This window comes from Bombus fervidus, chromosome 6, assembly GCF_041682495.2.
Source record: "Bombus fervidus isolate BK054 chromosome 6, iyBomFerv1, whole genome shotgun sequence".
In the NCBI taxonomy this organism is placed as follows: domain Eukaryota; kingdom Metazoa; phylum Arthropoda; class Insecta; order Hymenoptera; family Apidae; genus Bombus; species Bombus fervidus.
Genome location: NC_091522.1, coordinates 5,429,297 through 5,453,419, shown reverse-complemented (window position 1 = coordinate 5,453,419; position 24,123 = coordinate 5,429,297). Strand labels below are relative to the sequence as shown.

Sequence of the window (24,123 nt, the reverse complement as noted above, 5' to 3'; positions counted from 1 at the left end):
GTAGGTAGATGTAACAACAACTATGTACACACGAACACATAAAATTTTCACTAATACCCATTACTCTGAGACACGCAATTAGTAACCCATAGGATGGTTCTCATCAACGCGAAGAACTAATCAGTTAATGATCGATTAATCATTCAGCTAGAACAGAATCATTTCGGTTGCTCGTAATCAGTCTACTAGAATGATTCTGACGAGCAATTAGCGTATAATACTTCTTGGAAACACGTCGTATCGATTCAGCGTACCGGAATAGCAATTCACGCGATCGTTATAACACATGGCCCACTTTATTTACGCCCGCTTATTCGTTTTTCTACCTTCTCACCTACTCGAAATGCGCGCCAATGTTGCGCTTTAGGCGAACTTTTTCGCTCGAGTCACATAGGAAATTTATAGCGGAAGTTCCTTTTGCTCATGATCGAAAATTTCGCACCCGTTGACGCAAAACACGCGTGGGTGCCGTTTTCGTCGTTTCACGACACGTTTCCTACGAATCAGGGCAATTTTCGAGCAAAAGACGGGTTTCGAAGTTATCGTGTTATCAATGCGACGTTCCTACGGCGACGATAAATGTATTGGATAAATGGATGTCAAGACAGACGATTGGATATAGTTGGTTTGAGAGAGGAATTTACCTAAAATATTATTCTTTAAGAAATGATACTTGCTTGGAGTGTCGTAAAATTAAAGATGAAAAATCGTTTTGATATTGAAATTATAAAGTGTATGTGTGAAAATATTCGATGCGAATTTCTCTTACTTTTAATACATTTTCCTTATTTATTTAAAATTATTAAAAAGCAGCTGAAAGCATATATTTTTAATTATATAGTCCGAGAGAGGAGATAATTTATATTTTAGTTATTACAACATTAAGTATCTAATATAGTTCAATTTATTCACATATTAATACAAGATATAAAGGTAGTTTCATATATCCGAAGCTGAAGAATACACGTATGAAACAAAAATAAAAACAATTAGATCGGTCACTGAGACGAACGAAAATAGTAAGTAGAAATGGACAGTATATGAGCAGACACATTATACGATTATCAAGCAGAAGCTATATGAAAACCGTCTGGGAGAAATATGATAAGGCACACCTTCCATTTCTTACTAGGAATTTCAACGTTTTGAAATTCACTACATTGTCAATTCCACATTGTCAAAGATGTTTTTCATTGAATACTATTATTCATTGAATAATATTATTTATTCTTTATCTTCCTTAGCGCGAGAAACTTCGTGAGTCCCTTCCTTCTTTTTTTTTTTTTTATACTGTAGAAAACTCGTTCATCAAAATGAAAAGCTGTCGTGGAAATTGAATTTTCTGCTCAACAAATGTCGTGGCGCCAATTGCTGAACTGTCCAACGTTGTTTCATCATTTCGTAATTGGTTTTGCAATACTCGTATCCCGTTCGTCCATGTGGACGGACTAACATTTAGCTGCACAATCAAGGAGGGTTCTAGCTATTCAAATCCATTGCTCATCGACTTCCCGATTATAATAACACTTATAAACGTGACACTTTTCGATACCTGGAAAATTTTTGCATCCCCAGATCCTGTGAAATTTTAAAGCCGATCGGAAATTAAGTTATCTCGTATTAAACCAACCAACGTAAGCAAGAATTAAAACGAGGCACTCTTGGTCTTTTTTAACTGTGTCGAAAATCTATACGTCTCGAATATTGGAATCTTTTTTAATTTTTCATGATACTTTTCAAACTTATAAATCTTACAAAGTATCTCGAGATGAGAGATAATAAGTTTTATAGGATTAAATAATTGAGTTCTAAAAGATATGACAGTTAACGTAATATTTCAATAAAGACCAAAGAGCTCAAGACCTCACCCAAATTTCTAATCCAATAAACAGACTACATTTGAACCTACAGACTATATTTTTGCAAATTCATATTTTTTCTAGTATAATTAAAAAAGTGGAGTGTATGTAGAGCATTGTTTTATCTGTTACATCATACAGAGTACTTTAGTTTGCTTACTTTATATATTTTTGCATATTATATGTATTTTCTGTATTTTTGCACCTTAAAATTTTTCACAAATTTCACAAATGTGTTTAGAATTCACATTAACTTAAAGAATTACTATTTAACATTTCAATCTCTTTATCTAAAACTAATATAATTTCCTAAAAGAAAATTGCGACCTAATAAATCGGTACAAAATATCATATCATATGTAAAAAGTTTACGATACAGTACTTTGTCACACTAGCTAATAACTCACTCTTCTATTTAATGAAATAAAAACAACCAAGAATCTTATGGTTTCCGAAAAGGAAAGTTGCCACTGTCACATAACGGAGAGCTGTGATTTCCCATGGCAATTCCGCTCGACCGGCAATTTTATTCTTTAACCAGGCGACGAAACAAAGGGACGAAGGCGACAATATTACTGGAGAGGAGATAAAGCGAAGCATCGGAACCTTCTGTCTTTTCGTCGCGAAGAAAAAATCTGGCCGGGCGAATATCGAAAGTTCTCGTCGCGGTGAAATTTTCGAAATTCAACGAATTCGGCCGAGCAATCATTCAAACGAACTGTGTTTAATTCCGGTTAAACACGGTTTGGTCATCATTGGACGAGGAGATGAGGGCGAAAAGAACTACAGAAGCTGTTGTGAAAAAAAGGGCCAAGATGGAATGGGTCTGTGTATTGTGTGGCAAGGGATGAAATTGATTGATGCGCCGCTTCCGTTCCAGACTTCGAAAGCAACGTCGTTGGCTCTCTTTTTGTTTGAAGAAACGCATTAATCTGAATTATCAACCACGAAGGAAACACAGAGGAAGTTGGTGAAACACACGCCAAGTCTGTCTGTTCTCTGCCTTGGAGTAACTTAAAATAGAGGAAGGAAATAAGTGTAATTCTTTGTAATCTTGATTACATTTTTCTTCTTTCTTTCTTGTGTGAATGGTATGAAGAAAGGGTACAATTGCTACATTACGAATACTTACGCAAGTTGACATTTATATAAGAATAATTAAAAGAATAGGATCTATGGAGAAATTCGTATATATTTTGAAAATGATATATTTTAAATTTTATATCTGATATATTATTTGAAAATTCAATGAACATTTATTATTTATATTATTATTATTCGATAATTATTACGATATTAAACAAATGTATATTATAATTTAAATATCCCTTGATTTGACCATTTTTATTTCAACACTAGGATTAAAAAATTGCCAGAATGTTTGTTTTTGTAATTATTGAATATATACAAGTATCTTTGGCAAAGTTAATATTGGCTCCCATTATGGTAGAAATCTAATTATATGCATATAGGTACTATTTGGTTCCATTACACAATATTAATTATATTCACCTGTATTATTAATTTATGATTAATAATGAATGTAATGATAGTACGAAAATATGAGAAGAGGGAAAGAAAAAGTTATTCGTATTTCCATCGTTTTAAACAAAAAAATTGTTTTATAGCTAGGATCAATCTCAGCGTCAATTTATAATCGGGAAATACAATTCGCTTCGGCGGTTGATTTCAATTTCCCCGAAATTAATTTATCCGACAGACATACGTACGTGAATTTCTGCGTAGTGCAAAATCGAGATGGTAAAATTTCAATCGCGAATATTTATCGTTGTAATGTTGTCGAAAAATTTCCATGCATTGCAAACGAAACGCGCCGCGAGTACGTTTGAAATAGATCTTTGTTTATTACATTCTCTCTGAAAACATTCATCAATGCATATTTCGATTGCCTTTTATTTTATTGCATTTTAAAATAAACAAATAAAACAAAACAAATTAAAATAATTAACTAAACAATGATGCAAAAGTTACATCTTGAAAATTGGTTTAGATAAAAGATCTTGATCATAATAACAAAATATGTTGAAATATTTAAATATAGATTTTAATAAAAATTGTACATTCTTTAAAAATCCTGGGGAGATTGTTGTTAAAAATATATTGTAATTTCCAATTAATATCAAAATAATTATTTTGATTATTTTAAACGAGCACTCAATACTAAAGACCTTTTGTATAATAGTATCTTATTTTATATTTTTAAAGTATCTTTGCAGTAATCATGATATTATTCATAATTTAGTATGATATTTAATTATTAATAGGCACAACAACTTTAAAAACGTCAGTTGTTATAGTTTAATTTTAATTTTTTATAGAATTATGTTTCATCAGATTGTCTAATTCATTGAAACTCAAATACAAACTTTTAATGAATATAGTATATAATACAACTACAACACGATGTTTGTATTGATCGAGAAAAATCCGATTATATGTGATTTCATTAATTCGACTGTGCAAATTATGGAAAAAAAGAGAACAGCCCTGTAAGAGTGGGAATTATTTTGCAGTAAGTTTTGATACCTCTGCAATGTTTAATTACGTTCATAGCGAAAATGTTTATGAAAACATGTTGTTTGTAATCGACTTACACTGTATTGTATTTTTTCGTTCGTTGCCTGATGAATATTCTATAGAAGAATAAACAGGATGCGCGTTCATCTATTTCCACATCTGGTGTCAATATTTATCCTGTTTTCAAACGAATACCTTCAATCAATATTTATGCGCTGCGAAAAGAAAATATTTATAGTTAGAATCACAGCAGAATCCGAAACTGTTCCTGCAATAAATTAATAATCATTGTGTATATTCATACATTATATAAATATTTACTAGAAAATGATCTGATTGCATTATTGGCTCTTTAATATCTAAAAATTGATTTGTAAATTCGTAGAATCGTTGAAATCTTGATAATATATTAATATGTATGATATAACAGGTTTTTGATAAAGATTTTTATACGAATTGATTCTTACAAAAATCTCTTCGCGTCTGTATATAAAGTAAACTTACGACCTTGCAAAATATATTACAATAAGTTGCCACGGTTAAAACAAACGATCACTTTGTTCCATTAACTAGATTATCTGAATTGTCCATTTGGCCACGGAAATAGAAAAGTTAACTTCCGTTCTACCTCGTTACATCCCACGGGTTCGCTGCAATCCAAGAACGAAACCTAGAAATGTTCCAATCGAAGAATGTAGTTTCTCAGTAGAAAGCGTTTACTACTGATAAAACGTTTAACTAATTGAATTCTTCTAATGTCGTAGCGTTGCAAACGTGTTGATTGAAGGATATTAATCTGCAGATATGTACAATTGTAATCACATCACTGTAGCTTCTAATAATTACAAAATTTATGGATTTCGTATGAGTTTTCAAATATTAAAATATTCAAATTCCCAAACTTTTAAACTTTCAAATCGTGCAATCATCAAGTTTTCAAATTTTCAAATCTCCAAACCTTCAGATATTTTTTGATATAAAATTTAGAGATCGAAAATATACCGAGTTGAGATTCTTGAACTCCTACGTTAATTTTTAATGAAGAGAAGTTTTTTCTATTAATTGTGCAACGCAAGAATAAATACATCTCACTATTTTTCTTCGCAAAGTTATACAATTAGAACTAAGATCGTTCCATCGAGAAGTGGGTTGATACTCGGCGAACTTGTCTTGCCCTTTATTTCGAAAGAAATTTCGAGTTAGATTTTTAAATGCAGGAGACAGAGACAATCCTTCAACCGCAGAAACTGGGAGATTGGGATGACTGCGAAGAGTCATTGACTTTTAAAAGGTTGGCATCTTTTTTTTAGTTGTTCAAATGAGGAACAGGGTTTGTTCTGGTTTGTACGATGAATTTCGTAACCAGCTCGTAGTACACATCTTTCGGTTTCCGTTACGATGAAAGTGATCGAATTTCGTTGCGAATTGGGAACATAGTACATAGAACAGTACATAGTTACATTTTCGAGGTTCTCGAACTTCAACGGATTCGATTTGTTGAAGGAGAAGCTGAGCAGAAGTGAAAAGTATTTTTAATGTAAGTTTGGAATATTAAACAAATAAATTTGAAATTTTTTATATTTTTAGATATGCTTAATGAATGTAAATTATTAGAAGAGGAAATTTTGATAATTAAATAAAATAATTAAAATTCAAGAGAAAAGAAACTTTATATCATTAAAATTTATCTTAAATCAGAATTTTAAAGAAATTCATTCAAGAAAGAAAGTGAACGAATTGGAAGAGATGTTAATCATAATATTATTCAAATTTATAATTCATAAATTTGTTAAATTATAATATTTAATACTTCATGTATGTTACCGATAGTAACACACAACTTTTGTTTTGAATTTAATTCCGCAACATTGTTATTTCTTATTCCATCACATATTACATGGACACAATGTACAAATTAAAATTCCAAATTTTAAATTGAGATGGTTCCTGAAAATTCCGTCAACGTAACGGATGACATTGCTGTCAATGATTTTAATTAACGCTATCATTAAATATGACATTAAAAATTCAAGAATGAATGAAAAGTTTCAAATTGTCTTTTACAGCTGAGATTCAAGTTGGACGAAAATTAATTTTTAATTTATGTACGCTTTTAATGCATTATAATTATATGCAGCATTATTTTCCTGTTTAAAATGAGTTTCGTTTATCATGGGAGCTCCGTAATATTTTTGCTTCCAATGTTTCTGATCTTCGATCCTTGAAGAAATTTTGAAGATTTTTTTCTTAAAATTCAATATATTTTCTGTTGTTCGTTAATTACAATTTTATAATGAAATTAGCAAGATAAAGAATACCTAATAACATTTTTATACTTTCTTAAATATTCCATAATTTTAGTCTCAAAATTTAACTCAAAATTTATCACGAAAATCTAAAAGAGAAAAAAATAGTCTACTAAAATCTATAAATAACCAAAAAATGTTATCGTCATCCTTCATCAAAATTTACCTTCCTTAAGATTTTCCTAACCTTAGCTTTCATTAATTCAAAATTTTCTGTTAAAAATTGATAAAATTAATAAACAACGAGAAAGCAATACTTTTAGCAATTATGCCAGTTCCCATTAAATTTACCTTCGCCTTTTATACATTTCAATTTCATTGTATACGCTTAAGTAGCGTCGCAACGTTTGTAGACGTCTACACCACCATCTAGTATCCCTTCGATCGAAGGGATGTTGCGCTAAGCCGGCGGTAAGCTTTCGTTTCGAGTACCCTTTAAAGCTCGGATTAACCGGCGGACAAATTAACTTGGGGTTAACTTTGGCATCATTTGATTAATCGTGTGCAAATCTCAAAGAAAATCTCTCTTTTCATTTCTCTATCGCGAAATCGAATCGAAACCTGTTGAAATCGAAAGGAATTTCACTCATTTTAGCTTTTTATCAACAACCTGCAATCAAATAGTTCCGTTAACTTTCGTTCATTATGTTTTACTTATTGGTTGCTTTAGGTTGGTTTTTTCTACACTTTTCTTTTGTTATTTTAAAGCTGTTGGTTTTTTTACCTGTACATGCATTGAATAAGTTGTCATTCTGTCAATTAACGTCGAATATTTTTCATAGAAAAGTGATACTGAAATTGGCTGAAAAGCGAGCAATATTTTGACGTGACGCGACATTTTAATTAAACCTGTGTAATTATATGCTTTTGATAAGGTGATGGTTCGTTGCACCGCTTCGTTATAATGTCCTCAACAGTCTTTCGTTTGGCGATTAACTAATAGATTTTAGTTATCGTCTCATTCGTGTGATGTAACGAATATTGTGGTTAAAAAATACGTAATTTAAATTAATATGATTGTTGTAAATTATTAGATCAACTTTTTTAGGCTTTTTAGGTTTGGGGAATGTTGTGACACAGCTCAAATTTATAAGAATAAAATTTTTTAAATCAGTTCCCTAGCACTGTTATCTATACTTAGTAAGAATCTTTACAAATACATGTTTGCTATTAATTCGAAAGAACTGTACGAAACGTATATACATATTTAGAACGCATGATACAATTAAAAGCATCGAGGTTTCAATCTAAAACTCTCTCAATCAGTCGCGGGTTTCGAAATCTTTAATTATTACAAGCTATACAATAGACGAATACAACGAATATAAAAAAAAAAAAAGAAATTGTATCATTATAATCTGGACTTATTTAATTACAGAAAGAATTTTTAAGAATTTATATAAATGAAATTCGACCATAAAATATGGAATCATAGTACAAATAATACAAATGGAATTCGATATTATACAACACTTGATGAGTAACAATTTTCTACCGAGACTGCGTTTTTTAAATTATTTTCTCAATATGAATTTGCATAAAAATTAGTAGTTCGATAATAATTATGGAGAAAGACTACCAGCGTCCACGCAAATTGTTGTACAACACATAAACTACCAATTTGTCTTGCCTACTTATCAACAGAAACCGGGGAAGCCGTAGTAACCCCCAAAAGCGTATTGCAACCCGTTTTCCAAGAGGTACATGGTCTCGGCTGAATAAACAACGCTGAAATTTAACATCTCCCTCCATCTCTTTCCTTCACGTTCCTGTTTCCGTTGTTTTCTGCGGTGTGGCAGAGCAGAAATTCGGAGCTGTTTCACAGCTTGACCCGCGCCATGAAAACGTGGACAGGATGCACTTGAAATAAGAGGTCAGCCAGCAGGAGGTTGAAATCGCGGTGCAACCGGAAAATACGCTGGCGATAAATGTACCACCCTATGTATTTACATCTTTCGGGACAGCTTTATGGTTGAACGAGAACAAAAATACAGACCCCGCTACAAGGTTGGTTCTGCTCCGCGTTCAAAGCCAACATTCCGGTTGTTTCGTTTGCTGATTCTCGGTCTGCCGTTAATGTTTCTCTTCTTCTTTTTGTTATTACCTTATGATTGATGGTTTGATGCTCTGAACTTGAAGTATTTTTAAGTGAAACGATAATTTACATCGAGGATGATAAATTGTGTATTAGAATTTATATTGTAAATCGAATAAAATTGCTGCAGTTAGGCTTTTAACATGTGATGCCCTTTTAATGAAATCAGCTTCATTTAAAACTTTAAACCTTTTCTACCTTCTAAATTATGTATTTCCTATTTCGTTTGAATAGCTAATATTCTATGTTTGTGATGTGGTGTGATGCAATGTACTAACGCGAATAGTAGCGATATCATACTGAAATTACGAAGGAAATATAATATTCGGATAATAGAACGTTTAGATAATAGAAATGAAGGTTCTGCCGTATTTTGAATAGCAGATAAGGTTATATTCGGCTAGAATAATCAATATTCATATACTCTCATGTAATAGTCAAGTATTAGACAACTTTTATAGAAATGGGGCTAAAATTGATATTCCACGTAGTGATATTCTTCTACTGTTGATAATTCCAATACTTCTCTATACTCGAATTTTATGCCTTCGTCGAAAGAATGTTTTCACTCTTTTATTCTTTCTCCGAAATTACAATTTGTCGACCGTATTTAACAAAAATTCCTCGATAGCTGAACGTAATTTGATATCGAGCAGTGTTTTCACATGTTAACTATTGTACAAGCATGTTTTACAGGATGGTTCATTCGAAACTCAACTTTTACTGGGTAACATCGATTCACTACGTTTTGTAACATAAATGCAACAAATCTACGCGGTATATCGTTTTCATTGTGGTATTAAAAGTTGTGGCGAAATTTTCGCTTATCATTGCGTGAACATGCTTCAAAGTTAATAAGAGTATTTTATAAATGAACCAGGATTGGTACCGAGTCAACGGCATAGAGATACTATGATTTTGTGCGGTTTCCTTGTTTTTACCAAACAAAGACTGTATTCATGTCGCAAATATCCAATTCGGATGCGGCAATTCACGTTAATATTGGTTTACCGTTCACACAATTTGACCGAAGTTCATTCTGAAAGAGGCTAAAGCTTAGTTCCCAAACTTTAATACATACGAATGATATTCACATAAAACAGACTATAGAATTTATTGGTGTAATAAATCAACCTAGTGGTGGTCATTGTAACTTGATTGCCTCTGTTGCTTTTGTGCAATGAGCTATTTAGCTCTAGCATTGTAGTTGCGTTAAGAAGCAGGAGGAAATTTGGATGAAATTTACAAAACGATGATAACCGAATTTTCTAATTTTTGATAAATTATGCTATAGATTAACAAAGGCAAATATTCTTTGTTAAGAATTTTTATCAAAAACCTTTATGAAAAGTTCCTAAAAATAATATAAACCATCTTACACTGTGTTTTGCAAATATTTTGTTTGTTTCTAAAAACCAATTAAATTGATTTTCTTGTTCCCTGAGAAAGAGGAAGAAAACCTATTCGACGAACAAATTCGAACTTTTCCAATCTACTAACCGATAATAACCACACTATTCAAAAACCGACCACAATTTTAAGCACTACAATCATCTCAAAAACTTTCTGTTGAATTAACTCAAAAACTTGGCTCAAGAGTATCCTCTTCGCCGTCAGCGAATTGTATAAAACTACTCTTTATCAAACTTCTAGTCCGATTTCTTTTACCCCAACTTTTCCTACTTTTAAAAGCACCATTTCCGAGAAATTTCATAGGAATTCGCAAATGCGGACAATGCAGAAAACCATCGGAAATTCTACTAGATATCATATTAATTTCCACACGAGTCGAAAGGAGTATAAAAAGCTTAGCTCGAAAGTCAAGTTATCCCAAAGACGCGTGAAACCTTTTCGGTTGCTACCTTAACGTCGGACACGTGATTCGAATATCGTATGCACGATTGTTCCATCGAAGTATTCGCATACGCGATACGTTACATTAGTAGCTGTAGCATACAACCCTTTCGGATCGTGTACCTCAATGGCTGCGAGATGTAAAATATTTTTGGCCACGTTTGTAGGTCGTTCGTTCAAGAGTACACTGGAATTCGGGCGAATAAGCGCGTGGAACGGCGATCGATCCCATTGATTGCATGCGAGCGCATTTTGATCGGAGATTAATCGAGTACAGCTCTGTACGATTCATAAAAGTGTTCAAATATTTGCAACGGGAGATTATAATGTGATATCCGTATGCTTTGGTGCAGGATTGGGAATTTAATTGCGAGCGTGAGAAATGGAAAGAGATTTTAAAATGTCGGTGTAGCTGTGTGATGTGATGTTTGCAATACTGAACTTTAATTGATATTTGTAGTTGAAATTATATGGAATGTTTGTGGTTAAAGTTATGTGAGACATTTGTAGGTATATTTGTAGTTGAGATTATGTAGAATTAAGCTTTAAAGTATTTATATTTCTGTAACGTTACACGTGATTTTATGATAACAAAAATTTAAGTCTTTTTCTTATAAAGTAGCTTACAATGTAACTTTATATAATTTTAATAGACATCTTATTTAACAATAAGTTCCTTTCACATTAAAACAGCAATATTTGTAATTACAACATTAAAGTGGCTGTGCAATTTAAAAAAATCTGTTAATTAAATCATGTTTTATCGCAAAATAAATTTAATCAAATTTGTAGATATTAAGTCGCTATTAAAATTAAAACACTAATTAACTCTTGGGTACTTTCGATTCCAAGTCTCTTTGACTTTTTTTGACGTAACTTTACGGTGGAAAATGAATAAAAAAGCCGAACATCAAAGAAGAAAATATAGTGGGCAGTTTCGAGAACAAGACCAAGCAGAATCATTAATTTTCAAGCATCGAACGAAATAGAAGCCTGGAATTAAAAGCATTACGAGTTGATTCGGAAAAAATTTACGCGCATGCATAAGAGAGGGCAAATTTCATATCGTAGAAATTTATACTAGGACCAGCTACACGCCGTATCGACAGTATAAAATAATGACCATTTCAAAGAGAACTTAATTCTTTGTCGATGCTTTTTATTGCTTGATACGACCTCCCATCGATATCTCTTGTTACTCGTCTCCCTTTTTCATTGATTTTCAATATGTCTAATAGATATCGGTTCCATGTCGCAGTACTTCTGAATGTTTCGTTGTGATATTTTTCACATCAAACGACATGAATAATTGCTATAAAGCCAGAAATTAGAAAATTTGTTCTAATTTATTGCAATTCATTGCTGACTACAATCTTCATTCGATTTGTGAATTGAACTCTTGTAATGTATCATTTTATACAAACAAATACATTTATGGCACAAGTAATTTTTTTCGAAATGAACGATGAACAAAAGAAATAAATTTTTTCAAAGTGTAGAAATATATTTATGAAATTTTGGAAGTATCTAGAAAATTCTAAGTAATTGTAAAAAAAAATTCGCATATTAAATAATAAATTTCAAAGTAATAAATTTCAAAGTTTGAAGATTTGAGCTTTGTTTTTTTTTTTTTTTTTTTTTTTTTTTTGCTTTTCTGCGCATACAGCTCCAATGTACGAAGTAACATGGTTTCATGTTACTTAGAAGGTAAAGTCACGAGGAACGCAAAATTCAGAGATTAAAATCTTTAAAACGGAGAACATCGTAATACAAAGTATACGTACATAAGTATATTGTTTATTATTCTTTGTTTTTATGGTTTTATGGTTTGTAACATAGGAATACAAAGAATGCAGAAAGAAATATTTCGCGATAAATGAATGGTTTAGAAGAGCACTAGAGAAAAATTCTTTGTGGTTGCGGTTGTTTAAAGTTCTCGAAAATATGAAAGTAGCAAGCTGATCCGGTAGGTAGTGTCTAAAAGCTGTCGTCAAATGGATACGTGATATTAAAATCTACTTGAAACAGAAGTCGTGCGTAGAACAAAGAAGATTACAGGAGAAGTCAAAAATATTTTCGTACGAAAAAATTCATAATCCACTTTCTATAAGAAAAAAAGTTTCCACAATAAAGTGTTTTTAAGCATAGTTAAAATGGAATAAATTTCTTGCTCTATATGTTTAATGTTTTCAAAGAAAATGTACGCATAACATAAGTGTTTGGTGTATATCATAATAAGTTAACGGTAATTATATTTTAAGAGATTTGTCAAAATCTCGGAAACGCACTAGTGAAAGAATTGCAAATTAAAAAAGGCGTAGAACAAAAATTTATCGAACTTTAAAACCTATTTCCTATTTATGCTAACATAATCAAATAATACAATAGGTGAAACAATATTTTTAAAACATTCAGCAGCACGTCAAAGCAAATGTTTCAAATGACTCTTTATTAAAATCAGAACAACTTCGTTCATAAAAAATGTGACACAGATAAAACAAAAAATTAGAAGCTTTTCGAAAAAAATGTTCCTCATCAATCGGCGAGAAGATCCAAGATATTTGAAGGTAAATCCTCGAGATGTCGAAAGATGGATCGCGATTGCACTGGTGGTTGTCAGATCGCCGTGAAAAGCGATTTCAGGAGCGGGCCACACTCGTCTGCGTCTCGTGATACTCGCCGCGAATGTGGCGAGGATATCTTCCATGGGAGTCGATCTTTTTCTTTCTGGCACACTTGTAAAGAGCGTGTGGAGTTAATGAGACGGAAGAACGGGCGGCACGATATTGCAAGTTTGAGAAATAGCCTCATAAAGGCGTTACAGCGCTGCTGAAACTCGAGGCGAAGCCCGGCAAGGATTGAAACGTTCACGAGATTCCGGACAAAAAAAGCCGCTGTCATGAGTTTCTGAGACGTACGATCGTGCTTCGTGTAATTACGCGTTGGTAATCTCCGTCCGTGAGCTTTACAACGTGTATTAAAGACATAACGGGCAATAGTGGAAAGCTTCGAAGCATCGGGGATCTTTGGTTCATAGTTTCAGCCATCGTATATGGTTTGCAGTGAAATGCAACGACATGTGATTGGAATTGTTGTACTTTCCGATATTTTGGTTAGGGAGTTGTTTAGTAAATATGATGTAGGGAGTGAAATTTTAGGCTTTTTAATTTTTCGATTTGGAGGATGAAGGGATATGCTAAGAATAATATAAGATGGGATAAGTTATTGTACAATAGGAATTTTAATAAGATCTGGGAAACGATGCTTCAGAGTAATCAGTAAAACAATTTATTCAGTTAATTAGGAAGGTAAATTCAAACTGTTTAATACTGCAGATTAAAAACTGTAAACGTTAAAAAATGCAGATTTATTGTAAATTTCAATATTCAAATTTAAAGATTAAAATTCAAAGTTCAGATCTAAATATCCAAATTGTTAAATACCCCAATTCAAAAGCTTAAGTTACAAAACTTGATAGTGTCTTTGTACTAGCCTCTTCAACTCACAAAATTAAAAAAGTTTCTTCGAAACACCAACAATTTAAGGATGGGACAAAATTCTAATTAAGCAGTCTCTATAATCTTATTGTTACGTTTAAAAACTATTTTCCAATAATCTTTCTAACCATTTAACCATTCACTCCTTTCTAAAGCGAACAATTCTTATTCATCCTGAAAATACCATCGCAATCGGGTTAACCTCCATAGCGATACGTTTCGATCACATTGGTATAAAGCAGCGAGAAACGAGGATCAGGTACTTTATTCTAACGATGCGTCGATGCAATTAGATGTTCGACGGCAATGAAATTTACCTTTCTCCCGCATAAACGAAATTACCGGCGTAGAACGAACGATAGCCTTCGGGCCACGTTTCACCACAACTTTGCCAACGTTTTGCGAAGCAACGATCGGTAGCAAGAGGGTTTGAAGCGTAGGGGTGGATGTTCCTCGAAGAGCACTCGTCTAGTCCCACCTGAATTATCGGGTCTACTGCTTCGACATCGATCTATAGGTTCTCGTCCTACATGGTCGAAAAGCTGAGAAATTTCGCACGTCTGTTCGTCCCTTTCATGTGGTTCGCGCGAGAATTCCGCAAGCAATCAGAAATTTTCCTTGCATTTCCAAGTCACTGACTCTCAATTAGGAGGAAGTTTATTATCCCGAAAGTTGTGCCTACATGCGGTTTCGATGGTATATGACATGTGTTCCATTTGTTTTTATAATACGAGAGTGAAATTGAACTGTATTAATCTTTTATAGTCGCGGTGCTTTCATTGTGAATAATGGTTCTGTTAAAAAAACTGTGTTTTCTAAATTAATAAGAGAATTAACTAAGATACGCACCTGCAATTTCAATGATGTGTTATTGGAACGATGATTATTATCTTTATATGAATTGTTTGATTTTATTAAAAACGTACATTTTAGATTAATCAAGATATTTATATAAAAGTTCGAGGATTTATCAAAAATGATTTTTATATCAGTGATATTATATTGAAAATAAAGAGACGGATACAGATATACAAATGATAAAAAAATATACAATTTCTCTTATTCTAAAAGTAACGAATATTATACAGTGTTGCAAAATTGATAAAGAATTTTAAAAACATTTCTGCCACCCTTATTTCTAGAATTACTTGTTAGTTTTTCATAACGATAAAAAATGCAATAGGAAATACATATATTTGTATTTTACCGTAATATTTTATTATCTCTTTATAATGAACAATTAATTTCATTACATTTTACAAGTGTTATACATAATGATGTGTAGCTAATAGAAATTTTCTTATTTCTTTTTTCATGCTTTCCTTCGGACTGCTCCATTTTATTGATCATTTACGACGACTTTGGTGATGGCGATGGTGGCGGTTGGAACAACGGCATCGTAACAATTCGCATGGTAACAACGACACGCTGATTAACTCTGTTGATGGTAACCACGATAACGTGGCGGTGTATCGCACCGATGGTGACCACAATGCCTGGTACATCGTGGTGACGGTGACAACAATGACACGTTAATAAATCATGCTGATGGTAACCACATTGGCATGCTAACAAACCACGTTCACGGTGACTGTACTGATACACTAACATTTTGTTGAACATCTTGTTGGGCCAACGACTTAATTGCTCCGCGTAATGTATCCCTAAACGCTTTTAACTAAAAAACATTTCTTATATCTTGTTTAATTTATATCCTATATTCTGCAATTGATGTCTATTTCTTTATTAAAACAATGTCTTTTATTGCCATAATGTTTCAAACATTGTTTTCATCATTTTTTGAATGTTGTTGCTTTGGTTTTATAATCGCTATTTCCTATACTTGCGTCTACTTCGCTATATTTGTAATATAAACTTTTTCTATCTCGCGTTTTATTATTTTTGCTATGAAAAAATCAAATTCGTTTTATATTATTATAAATTTCATTCATTGTTTTGCTTCAACTTCGGACCCATACAATCTATCAATATTTACTATACCTACTAACGCCATTGTTTCTGTATAACCTCTATGCATTCTCTCTGCGCAATTGTTGTACTAACAATCTCTACATTCTGTATAACGCTATTCATTCCTCTATAAAATTTCTATTATCATACTTATTCAATGATGAAACTTTTATCAACATCATCAACACACGATTCTCTTTAAAAAAAAATTATTTAAAAAAATGGAACGAAATTAACAACTTTATAAATGGTTCGTCCTATCATTGTTCTCGACGTCGATCATGATACCAATCGGTTCGACTGAAACTCGGTAACGTGTGCGGCTTTGTGCGCAAACTCGCCGTTGAACTTCACAAATGTGGTCCGTTGTTCATCCCGACTGGCTTGTATTTCGCGTGTAAACGAAACGACACTGCTTTCGCGGGTGTCATCGATACATCGCCGTTCAACCGATCCTCGATTGATCCACTCGTTAATTACCGCCAATCCCCCGGAACTAATCACCATTGCGGCGACAATTTAACGGGTCATCGATCGATCCACGCTGTCGGTGGTTCCTTCCTTTCGATCGTTTCTGTGTATTTCACTTTCCTTTCGTCCTTTCTTTCGTTCGTATATCTGTTCGCGCAAATCTTTCATCTGTTGTTTTATATCTTTTTTCTGTCTTTTCATATTTGAATATCCTGTGCTTCACATTTATTATTATCTTACATTTCATTGTCATCGATGATTGAAATATCTCTTTAATTCCATACAAATCACACGATTTACTAATTAATCGAATAAATTATTTTATTCTGATTTTTTGGCTGAAAAATTTCATCGACAATTTCTTTTATAATTTCATTAATTAATCTTCTTGTGTACTTGCAACAATTCCCTTTCCTCGTTAAATAATCTTCATTTTTGCATCTTACATCGCATCTTACATTGCACGAACATGTTTAACGTAACAGCCTTGTTATTAGGCACCCTGAAGACCTATCAGCGCGCAGCTTGTGACGAGGAGTCGATGACACTGAAGTGTCCACTAGGTACCACGATCTCTGTCGTTCTAGCTCAATATGGTAGAGCAGGGGCAAATGGAACCGATAGGTGTAGCTCCTCTGATCCATCCATGTACATTGGGGACAGACAAACGAATCAGACTTGTATTTGGCCGCAGTCGCTGCAGGTATGTGTCTAGAAGGCAACTTTTTAAATAATTCTGTCATTGAACGATTTGAAGAAGGGACGAACCTCTTGTGATAATTAAGAAATCAAATCGAATCTTCTGTACCTCCTGTTCTTTGATCTATTAGAGAAATAATAGCTCTAATCTTTTCATATGTAACAATATCTTAAAATAATAAAGATTGATGGAAATTGGTTGAGCTTGAAAAATTAATAATAAATAATCGAATCGAATAAATAAATGATCGAAATCAGTAAAAATAGGTAAAAATACAGGAATTAGTGCTGTGAAAATGATAAAAACGAGTTACTAATTAAATAAACATGGGAAAAATAATGTTATAGCGCTGCAAATTAATTGAGATTAACAGAAATGGGTAAAAGTTAATAGAAACAATAAAATATAGATAGAAATATAGCAATAATCTTTACATATAAAAATAGAGTAATTATGTAATAGTAATTATGTAATTATGTAATAGTAATTATGTAATTATGTAACCCCCCTATTTCTTCCTCTTTATATATTTCTTTATTTTGTTACTCATTTGCATTTACTCATCTTTACCATCTTCTGCATACAATATGGTATAGATGATTATTATTCGTGCGATGAAGATAAGTCGGTGGTTAACTAAAACCACGTTAGCATAGCGAAACTTTATGTTAAAGTAGGATCTAAACTACGATCGACGCATGGCTTTCATCATCAGCGCTACGAAGCTTCGTATATCGAATGTTCTATATTATTACTTCCCATAACTTGCTAATTAATGTTTGATTTTACCAACTTTAAATTGTGCTTGTACGTCACATCATCGACTAAAAGTTGTACTGTCGCTCTTTACTCTTTCACGGGTAATTGGACCTCTGACCACAGATTCGAAGACGTTAAGTGGATAACTACTAGTAATATTTAATAAGAACGGATATTCTATTTCTATATATGCCGATATTAAATAAACTGGTGTTGATTAAAGAAAATTCAATATTTTATGGAAGGAATGAAACTTTATACATTAAGAATAAAGTTTATCTTTTATTTACTTTCAATTATTGATATTACTTTAGATATTAACTCTTCACAAACATGTATTAGGTTGTCCGAAAAGTGTCTTTCTTTTACAGACACGTTTTTTACAACAACGCACCTTTATACAAACATGAAACCTAATCTGTCGAACGTTGTAATCTTTATCTTGATAGAACAAAATGGATCATACATAACTCGATAAAATAATATAAAACGGAAAATGTTGTGCATCCATTATTTCCTTATAAAACGAAAAAATCTTTTCGGACGACCTAATAATTTCCAAACATTCTTATGTTTCATAATATCTCTCAAAATATAAAACTATTCTACTAAAATTTCTTTTGAAGTGTTCTATTTGAAATCATTAGTATCTAATACTTTATTTCCAAATCAACCTTGCACAATAAAAAGACTATGCACTTCTTTACTTAAAAATTATCCAAAACCATTGAGCATTTAACATGAAAAAGATCCCTATTGGACACTGAATATGTAAGCGATGAGAGCCACTTAAGGTGAAAATCAAATGTGACACCCTGCATATTAGCTTCCGCCTTGCTTCGAAATATGTCTCAAATAATTTCCACATCCATCTTCCGATATCGGAGAAACTTCGCGGAGCAGTAACTTCAAAAGTATCGGATCGTCGTAAAACATTACGAATCGGATAACCCATGATCCGGTCCTTGAAAGTTAAAACTCGTAACCATCCCTCCCGCGAAACTTTATGTGTCATCTTATATTTATCGGTTTCTTGCGAAATCCTGATTTCTAATTCGGTAGGAGGACGCAGACGATTGCCTTTGCACCTGGATCTCTTTCCGGTGAGCGAGAAATCGAGCTGGAAGGAATCGTAAACCGTATCCACTTTGCCGAGTTAACCCTTGTACGCGACTCAACCCTCGTAACTTCTGCTTAGGTCTGTAAGCTTTCATGCCCTCGCTACGCCTCCGAAAAAGATTTCCACCGAAACCATTTCATCGTTAGGATTTCGGATCAGGCTTTAGTCGAGTCGTGTATTTACTGACTATGTTGCGTCTGTACGATACTTTCAAGCTTTCTCTTTCTTCGTTTTTTTCTTCGATCATCGCTCTGTTTGGAGAGTCGAGGATTTCTTGGATCGGTTTCGTTAGAAGTAGGTTTAGGTTAACACGTTTGAAACTGATGGTACACCGTGTATTTTATGTAGTGTTCGTTCGCAGTTCAACCAATGACGTATCTTTTACGTCATATAAATGTATTTTTGTTGTGTGTAATAAACCGTGGATGCTTATACAATTTTGTTCATTAATTCTTTGAATAATTTTGTTAAATACCGTTGCTTAAGATTCATTATGCTCTAAGTAAACTGATATAAAAGAATGCTTAAAGATTGTTGCGGTAGATGGAGCGTACCTTCTAAAATATTTGATGACAAACAGTGCTGATAACTGGAAGATAGACTCGAAATATGAAAGAATATCAAGAATTCGACAGAAGAGCATGATTATTTCTAGTTAACTTGTTCCTCTTTTATATCGTCGCTCATGTTTTTAAATCAGCCCAGGTCTTGATCACGTTGTTTACGGAAGTACATGCATAACAACTACTTTGAAAGTCTTAAAGATCACTCGATTGGAATGTTTTCAATTCTTGAACGTCGCAGCATGTCCTACATTCGCTTACATTCTTAGCCCTTTGTTTACCATAAAAATGCAGAAATAATGTTGTAAAATAATAAATAAAGTTAAGAGTGCAGCTTTAATCTCTCTTATATTTCTATTATATCATACAAGCAACCCTTGAGCCAAATACTAGAAACATTTTTCCATGAAAATAGAAATTCGAGGAAAAAAAATTAAAGGATGGAATTCCAATTGCATCGCTAATGATCCGATTTTAGGCTTCCAAAAGTTCAACAATATTTTTTAAGTACTTTTATCAATGTTTTTGTTACATTCAATCGCCTGTTGAAACAAATACCAGAAGCTTTTTCAATAGAAGTAAGAAAGAAGAAATAAATTAAAGGGTGAAATTTCGCTTGGTTCACTGATGATCCAATTTGTCCTCCCAATTTGGGATTAATTCTTTCATTATCTACAGACAGTAGAACTATTTTATCTTCCAATTAACCATCCTTAGAAAAGATTTCTTTGTCTTCTTAAAATTCTTTGTAAATTAACGTCTTCAAAAGTCAACGAAATAAATTTCTATCTCTGTACAATACACCGTTAACCGTTTTTGTACATTATCATTCGTTTCGTTGTGTTGCGGAAAGAGCGACATTTGAAACCGCATTTCCTCTTCCCTCTCGAATAAGTCGGTCGCTGGCACACTCGACGAAATAGCGGAGTGTCGTTTTCAGGTCAGTTGCCATTATCTTTTCGAACGTGGACTTTAAATGGCGGCCATTTTCTCGCGCCTCTTTCGTCCGCTTATTCGACCTGACTCCGCTCTGTTTCTCCCGCGACGAGACTCACGATTACCAGTGGATTCCCACGGAAAACGAGCCATGTCTCCCCTATTTTCCACTTTCGACACCTAACCGACCGCTTTTTAGTCTTCCTCGATTTTCTTCGTGGCTGGGACGAAACGGAAATCACACTTTTAATCGTTTCATTTTCACTTCATTTCGACCAAAGAATTAATGACTGCCATGTTTAAAAAAAAAGTAATAGTGTTATCGAAAGGACTCTCATTTTTGCGCAGGTTTTCGAAACAGAATAAATCGTAAAAAATATATCATATAACTCAACGTAGATTTTGATCTAACTTTAGTGTAGTTTTCTAGATTTCCATATTTCTGTATTTCTTTTAACAAGGCTTTTGTTACGACCGTTCGCGGAGAGACGCGATCGCGAGGAAAACGCGTCAGCGAGAGGCGTAAATTCTCGCTACGATTCGTATAATCGACGCTGCGAATTAATCGTTCCCCTGTCTCGGTTAAGATAACAGAGGTAGTTCAATGAATTTAACACTGTATTAACAGGTTAATATAACTTGTATTTTTAACAATAAATTATATAATAATAAAAGCGTCACAAATTATTTAGCGATGAATACAGTTAATGTGTTACGGAATTTCGACCCGACTTTACGATATCTCTCAATGAATTCGTTAGACTAAGCGACTTTAATTTCAATCGTCAGACCTCTCGATGTATGTCGTTTGAATCTTCAAATGAGACTGATTGCCCTTCGATCATTTCTTTTGTCTTCTCGGGGAGACGACCCCCACTACGCTCGGATCACGCCACCGTTCGCGCCTATGATCACGTATGCCACCTTCTTTGTGTGCATGAAATAACGGACCGAAATCGATATTTCTGGAACTCGCTGCTTGGTGACAACGCTCGTCGATACATTTATATATTTATATATTTTATATATATTTTCCGTCGGGCAGATAAGACAGATAAGTCTACGACACTGTAGGACCGCGAGCGACGATTAGAAATACGGCCTATAGTAAGCCTCATGGCGTAACAGCTGTTATTTTTAAAGGGAATATCACAAAACCGCATCAAATTTCTACGTTTTGGTATTTTGACGTCAAAAATTGTGTAAAAGTCTTATATATTAAAGTTGAAAGTTTTTCTTACACGCTTGCTAGATAACCCCAACATTTTGATTACTTCCATAAGAATTACAAAAAATTTAATTTCTTGAGGTAACTTCTACTTCTTCAACAAAACATTCTGAAATGATGTTGTCTAACTCGAAGGTTATTTTAGTTTTACAAAATGACATCGTTTATTTTAGATGGAAAATGTAAAATTTGTGTGGTTGTCCTGTTACAAGGATTAATTTGTACGTTAGTTCGCACAACAGAGATTAGCAGGACGAAACGGAATGCCAGGTTTTGCAGTCGCTTGCAAAATCCTATTGTGTTTCCGTGCAATTAACTGTAACGTAGAACGAACGTACTGTAACGTAGAATCGCGAGAGGGTTTGTAACTGCATTCGATTTGCGATTCTAAGCGGAGTAAATTATACAATGTATATTCCTATCGAATATTTATTGGATATCTATTAAAGATAATGATTGTGTTAAATTAAAAAAAAATTCAAATTCCATTTTATAAATTTTCCAATTTTGTCATTAATTTATTTTAATTTTCCTTAGACCAGTAAAGAAAATCATATAATTTCCTTTTCGTCTCAATACACACTACAGACGATAACTTATCGATAAAGTCACAATAGAAATTCGTACCGTGCTATCCAATGGTCAGGAAAGTCGTACAAGGATTTCGTATTTCACGTTTCCATTGCTCTGGAAAGTAGCTATTGTGCGTGATCCTTATATGGTGCTGAACTAAATAAAATTGCTCTTTTTATTCGATCAATGATCTCACTCTTGATGGCGTTTCCAGTAAGATCTTTTTCCAGTGTGTCTTCAATATCATAAAATAATTTCTTTCACTCATCTAAATCACTAATCATGTCAAATCAATACATTTCACTCTTGTCACGTAAAAATATTTCTTTCACATATTATCGTTTAACCATCATTTATATTTAGAGAGTACATCATTTTCATCTTCAATAAAATTCTTCTACTTTGAGTTAAAATTATTTAAAAAAAATTACTATGACTAAAAATATATATATATGTCGGAGATGAAAGGACAACGGGGCCATCCGTTGGAATTACTTGGAAAAACCTCAATAGCATTCACGAAATAACCCAAACACAGCTATTCGAAACTTGAGACAATGAGCTTGGGCTCGAGGCGACGACCGGTCGCCGAGTGTAGCCACGGTCACGGGATGAACGTTCCACCTAACAGAGATATGAAGTTACATAGCTTTCCTTTAAAGAATTGGCCGTACCGGCACTTGACAATAAAACATTCCAGCGGCCCCACACAGACCCCATTCTTGGGTGAGATGGTCGCCAGATGCCGACGCATCATTCGCAGTTTATGTTCAGATAGCCTGAGAAACCGTTACAAATCTTAGGATCTGGTTAACTAAAGTCCTTTAGATTGGCAAACAGTCTTTATTATATCAGCCCGTATATCTGTCACCTATTGCGGCAAGATACGGGAGATCTGCTTTCCTCACGTACGACGTTTCCCGCTAGGAACTCTCTCTCGAGAGCGGCTAGCATCCTTTTCTAACCGCCAACATGGAGATTAACCAATTAACAACAACGTCTATTTCCCTCACCCTCCGAGCGGAGGCTTTCTTTGACGAATCCGATGACCTCGTGCCCTTAGGCACATCCCACCATAGTTTTCCTCTGCAGCGTCGTTGCGACGGAAAGTCATTCTTTTTCTTACAGTCGCATTAGTTAGATACCTAGTGTGTTTGTACGATCAGTGAATAATCTACGTCTTAGTAGAGAGTTAATCAAGCAATCCTTGTATCACGAGGAGTAAGTCGAGTTCGACTTAGACTTTGAAGTAAAGTAGATCAGTTATCCCGTGGGCCGTGGATTCGCTATACCGACCCCACAATAGTTGTCATTATCGTTCGAGTACCGAGACCGGTAGTTTATCTTGTATTTGTGACAATGAAAGATATCATCGATTGTACACCGACGATGAGCGACCTTGGCGCAGATTCTTTACACGCCTCAAACCCTAACCCGACATATATATATGTAGTATCAGTAGAGGGAAGATACATTTTTATTTGACCAGCAGTTAATTAAATGATAACATGGAAAAGATATATTTTTACGTAGCCTGTTTGAAATATGTTAATTAACATTGTTATAATAACATGAAGTAATAAACCAGGAGATTTATTATTCCAAATCTGAAATAGTTGTCTCTGTTAGAAAACTAAAGTTTGTTAGAAAAAT

The 24,123-nt window shown here is 33.5% G+C and overlaps 1 protein-coding gene across 6 annotated transcripts in view; it reads left to right on the top strand.

Annotated features, from left to right (window-relative positions):
* LOC139988528 (uncharacterized) overlaps positions 1-24,123 on the top strand; it is a 315,648-nt gene that overhangs the window by 165,102 nt on the left and 126,423 nt on the right. For 5 of the 6 annotated variants that reach the window (XM_072006090.1, XM_072006091.1, XM_072006086.1 and 2 more), the window contains exon 3: positions 17,077-17,294. In XM_072006090.1, the coding sequence (XP_071862191.1) occupies positions 17,077-17,294 (218 nt within the window). The remainder of the gene's footprint in view (positions 1-17,076; positions 17,295-24,123) is intronic. The other variant, XM_072006089.1, reaches the window with a different exon arrangement.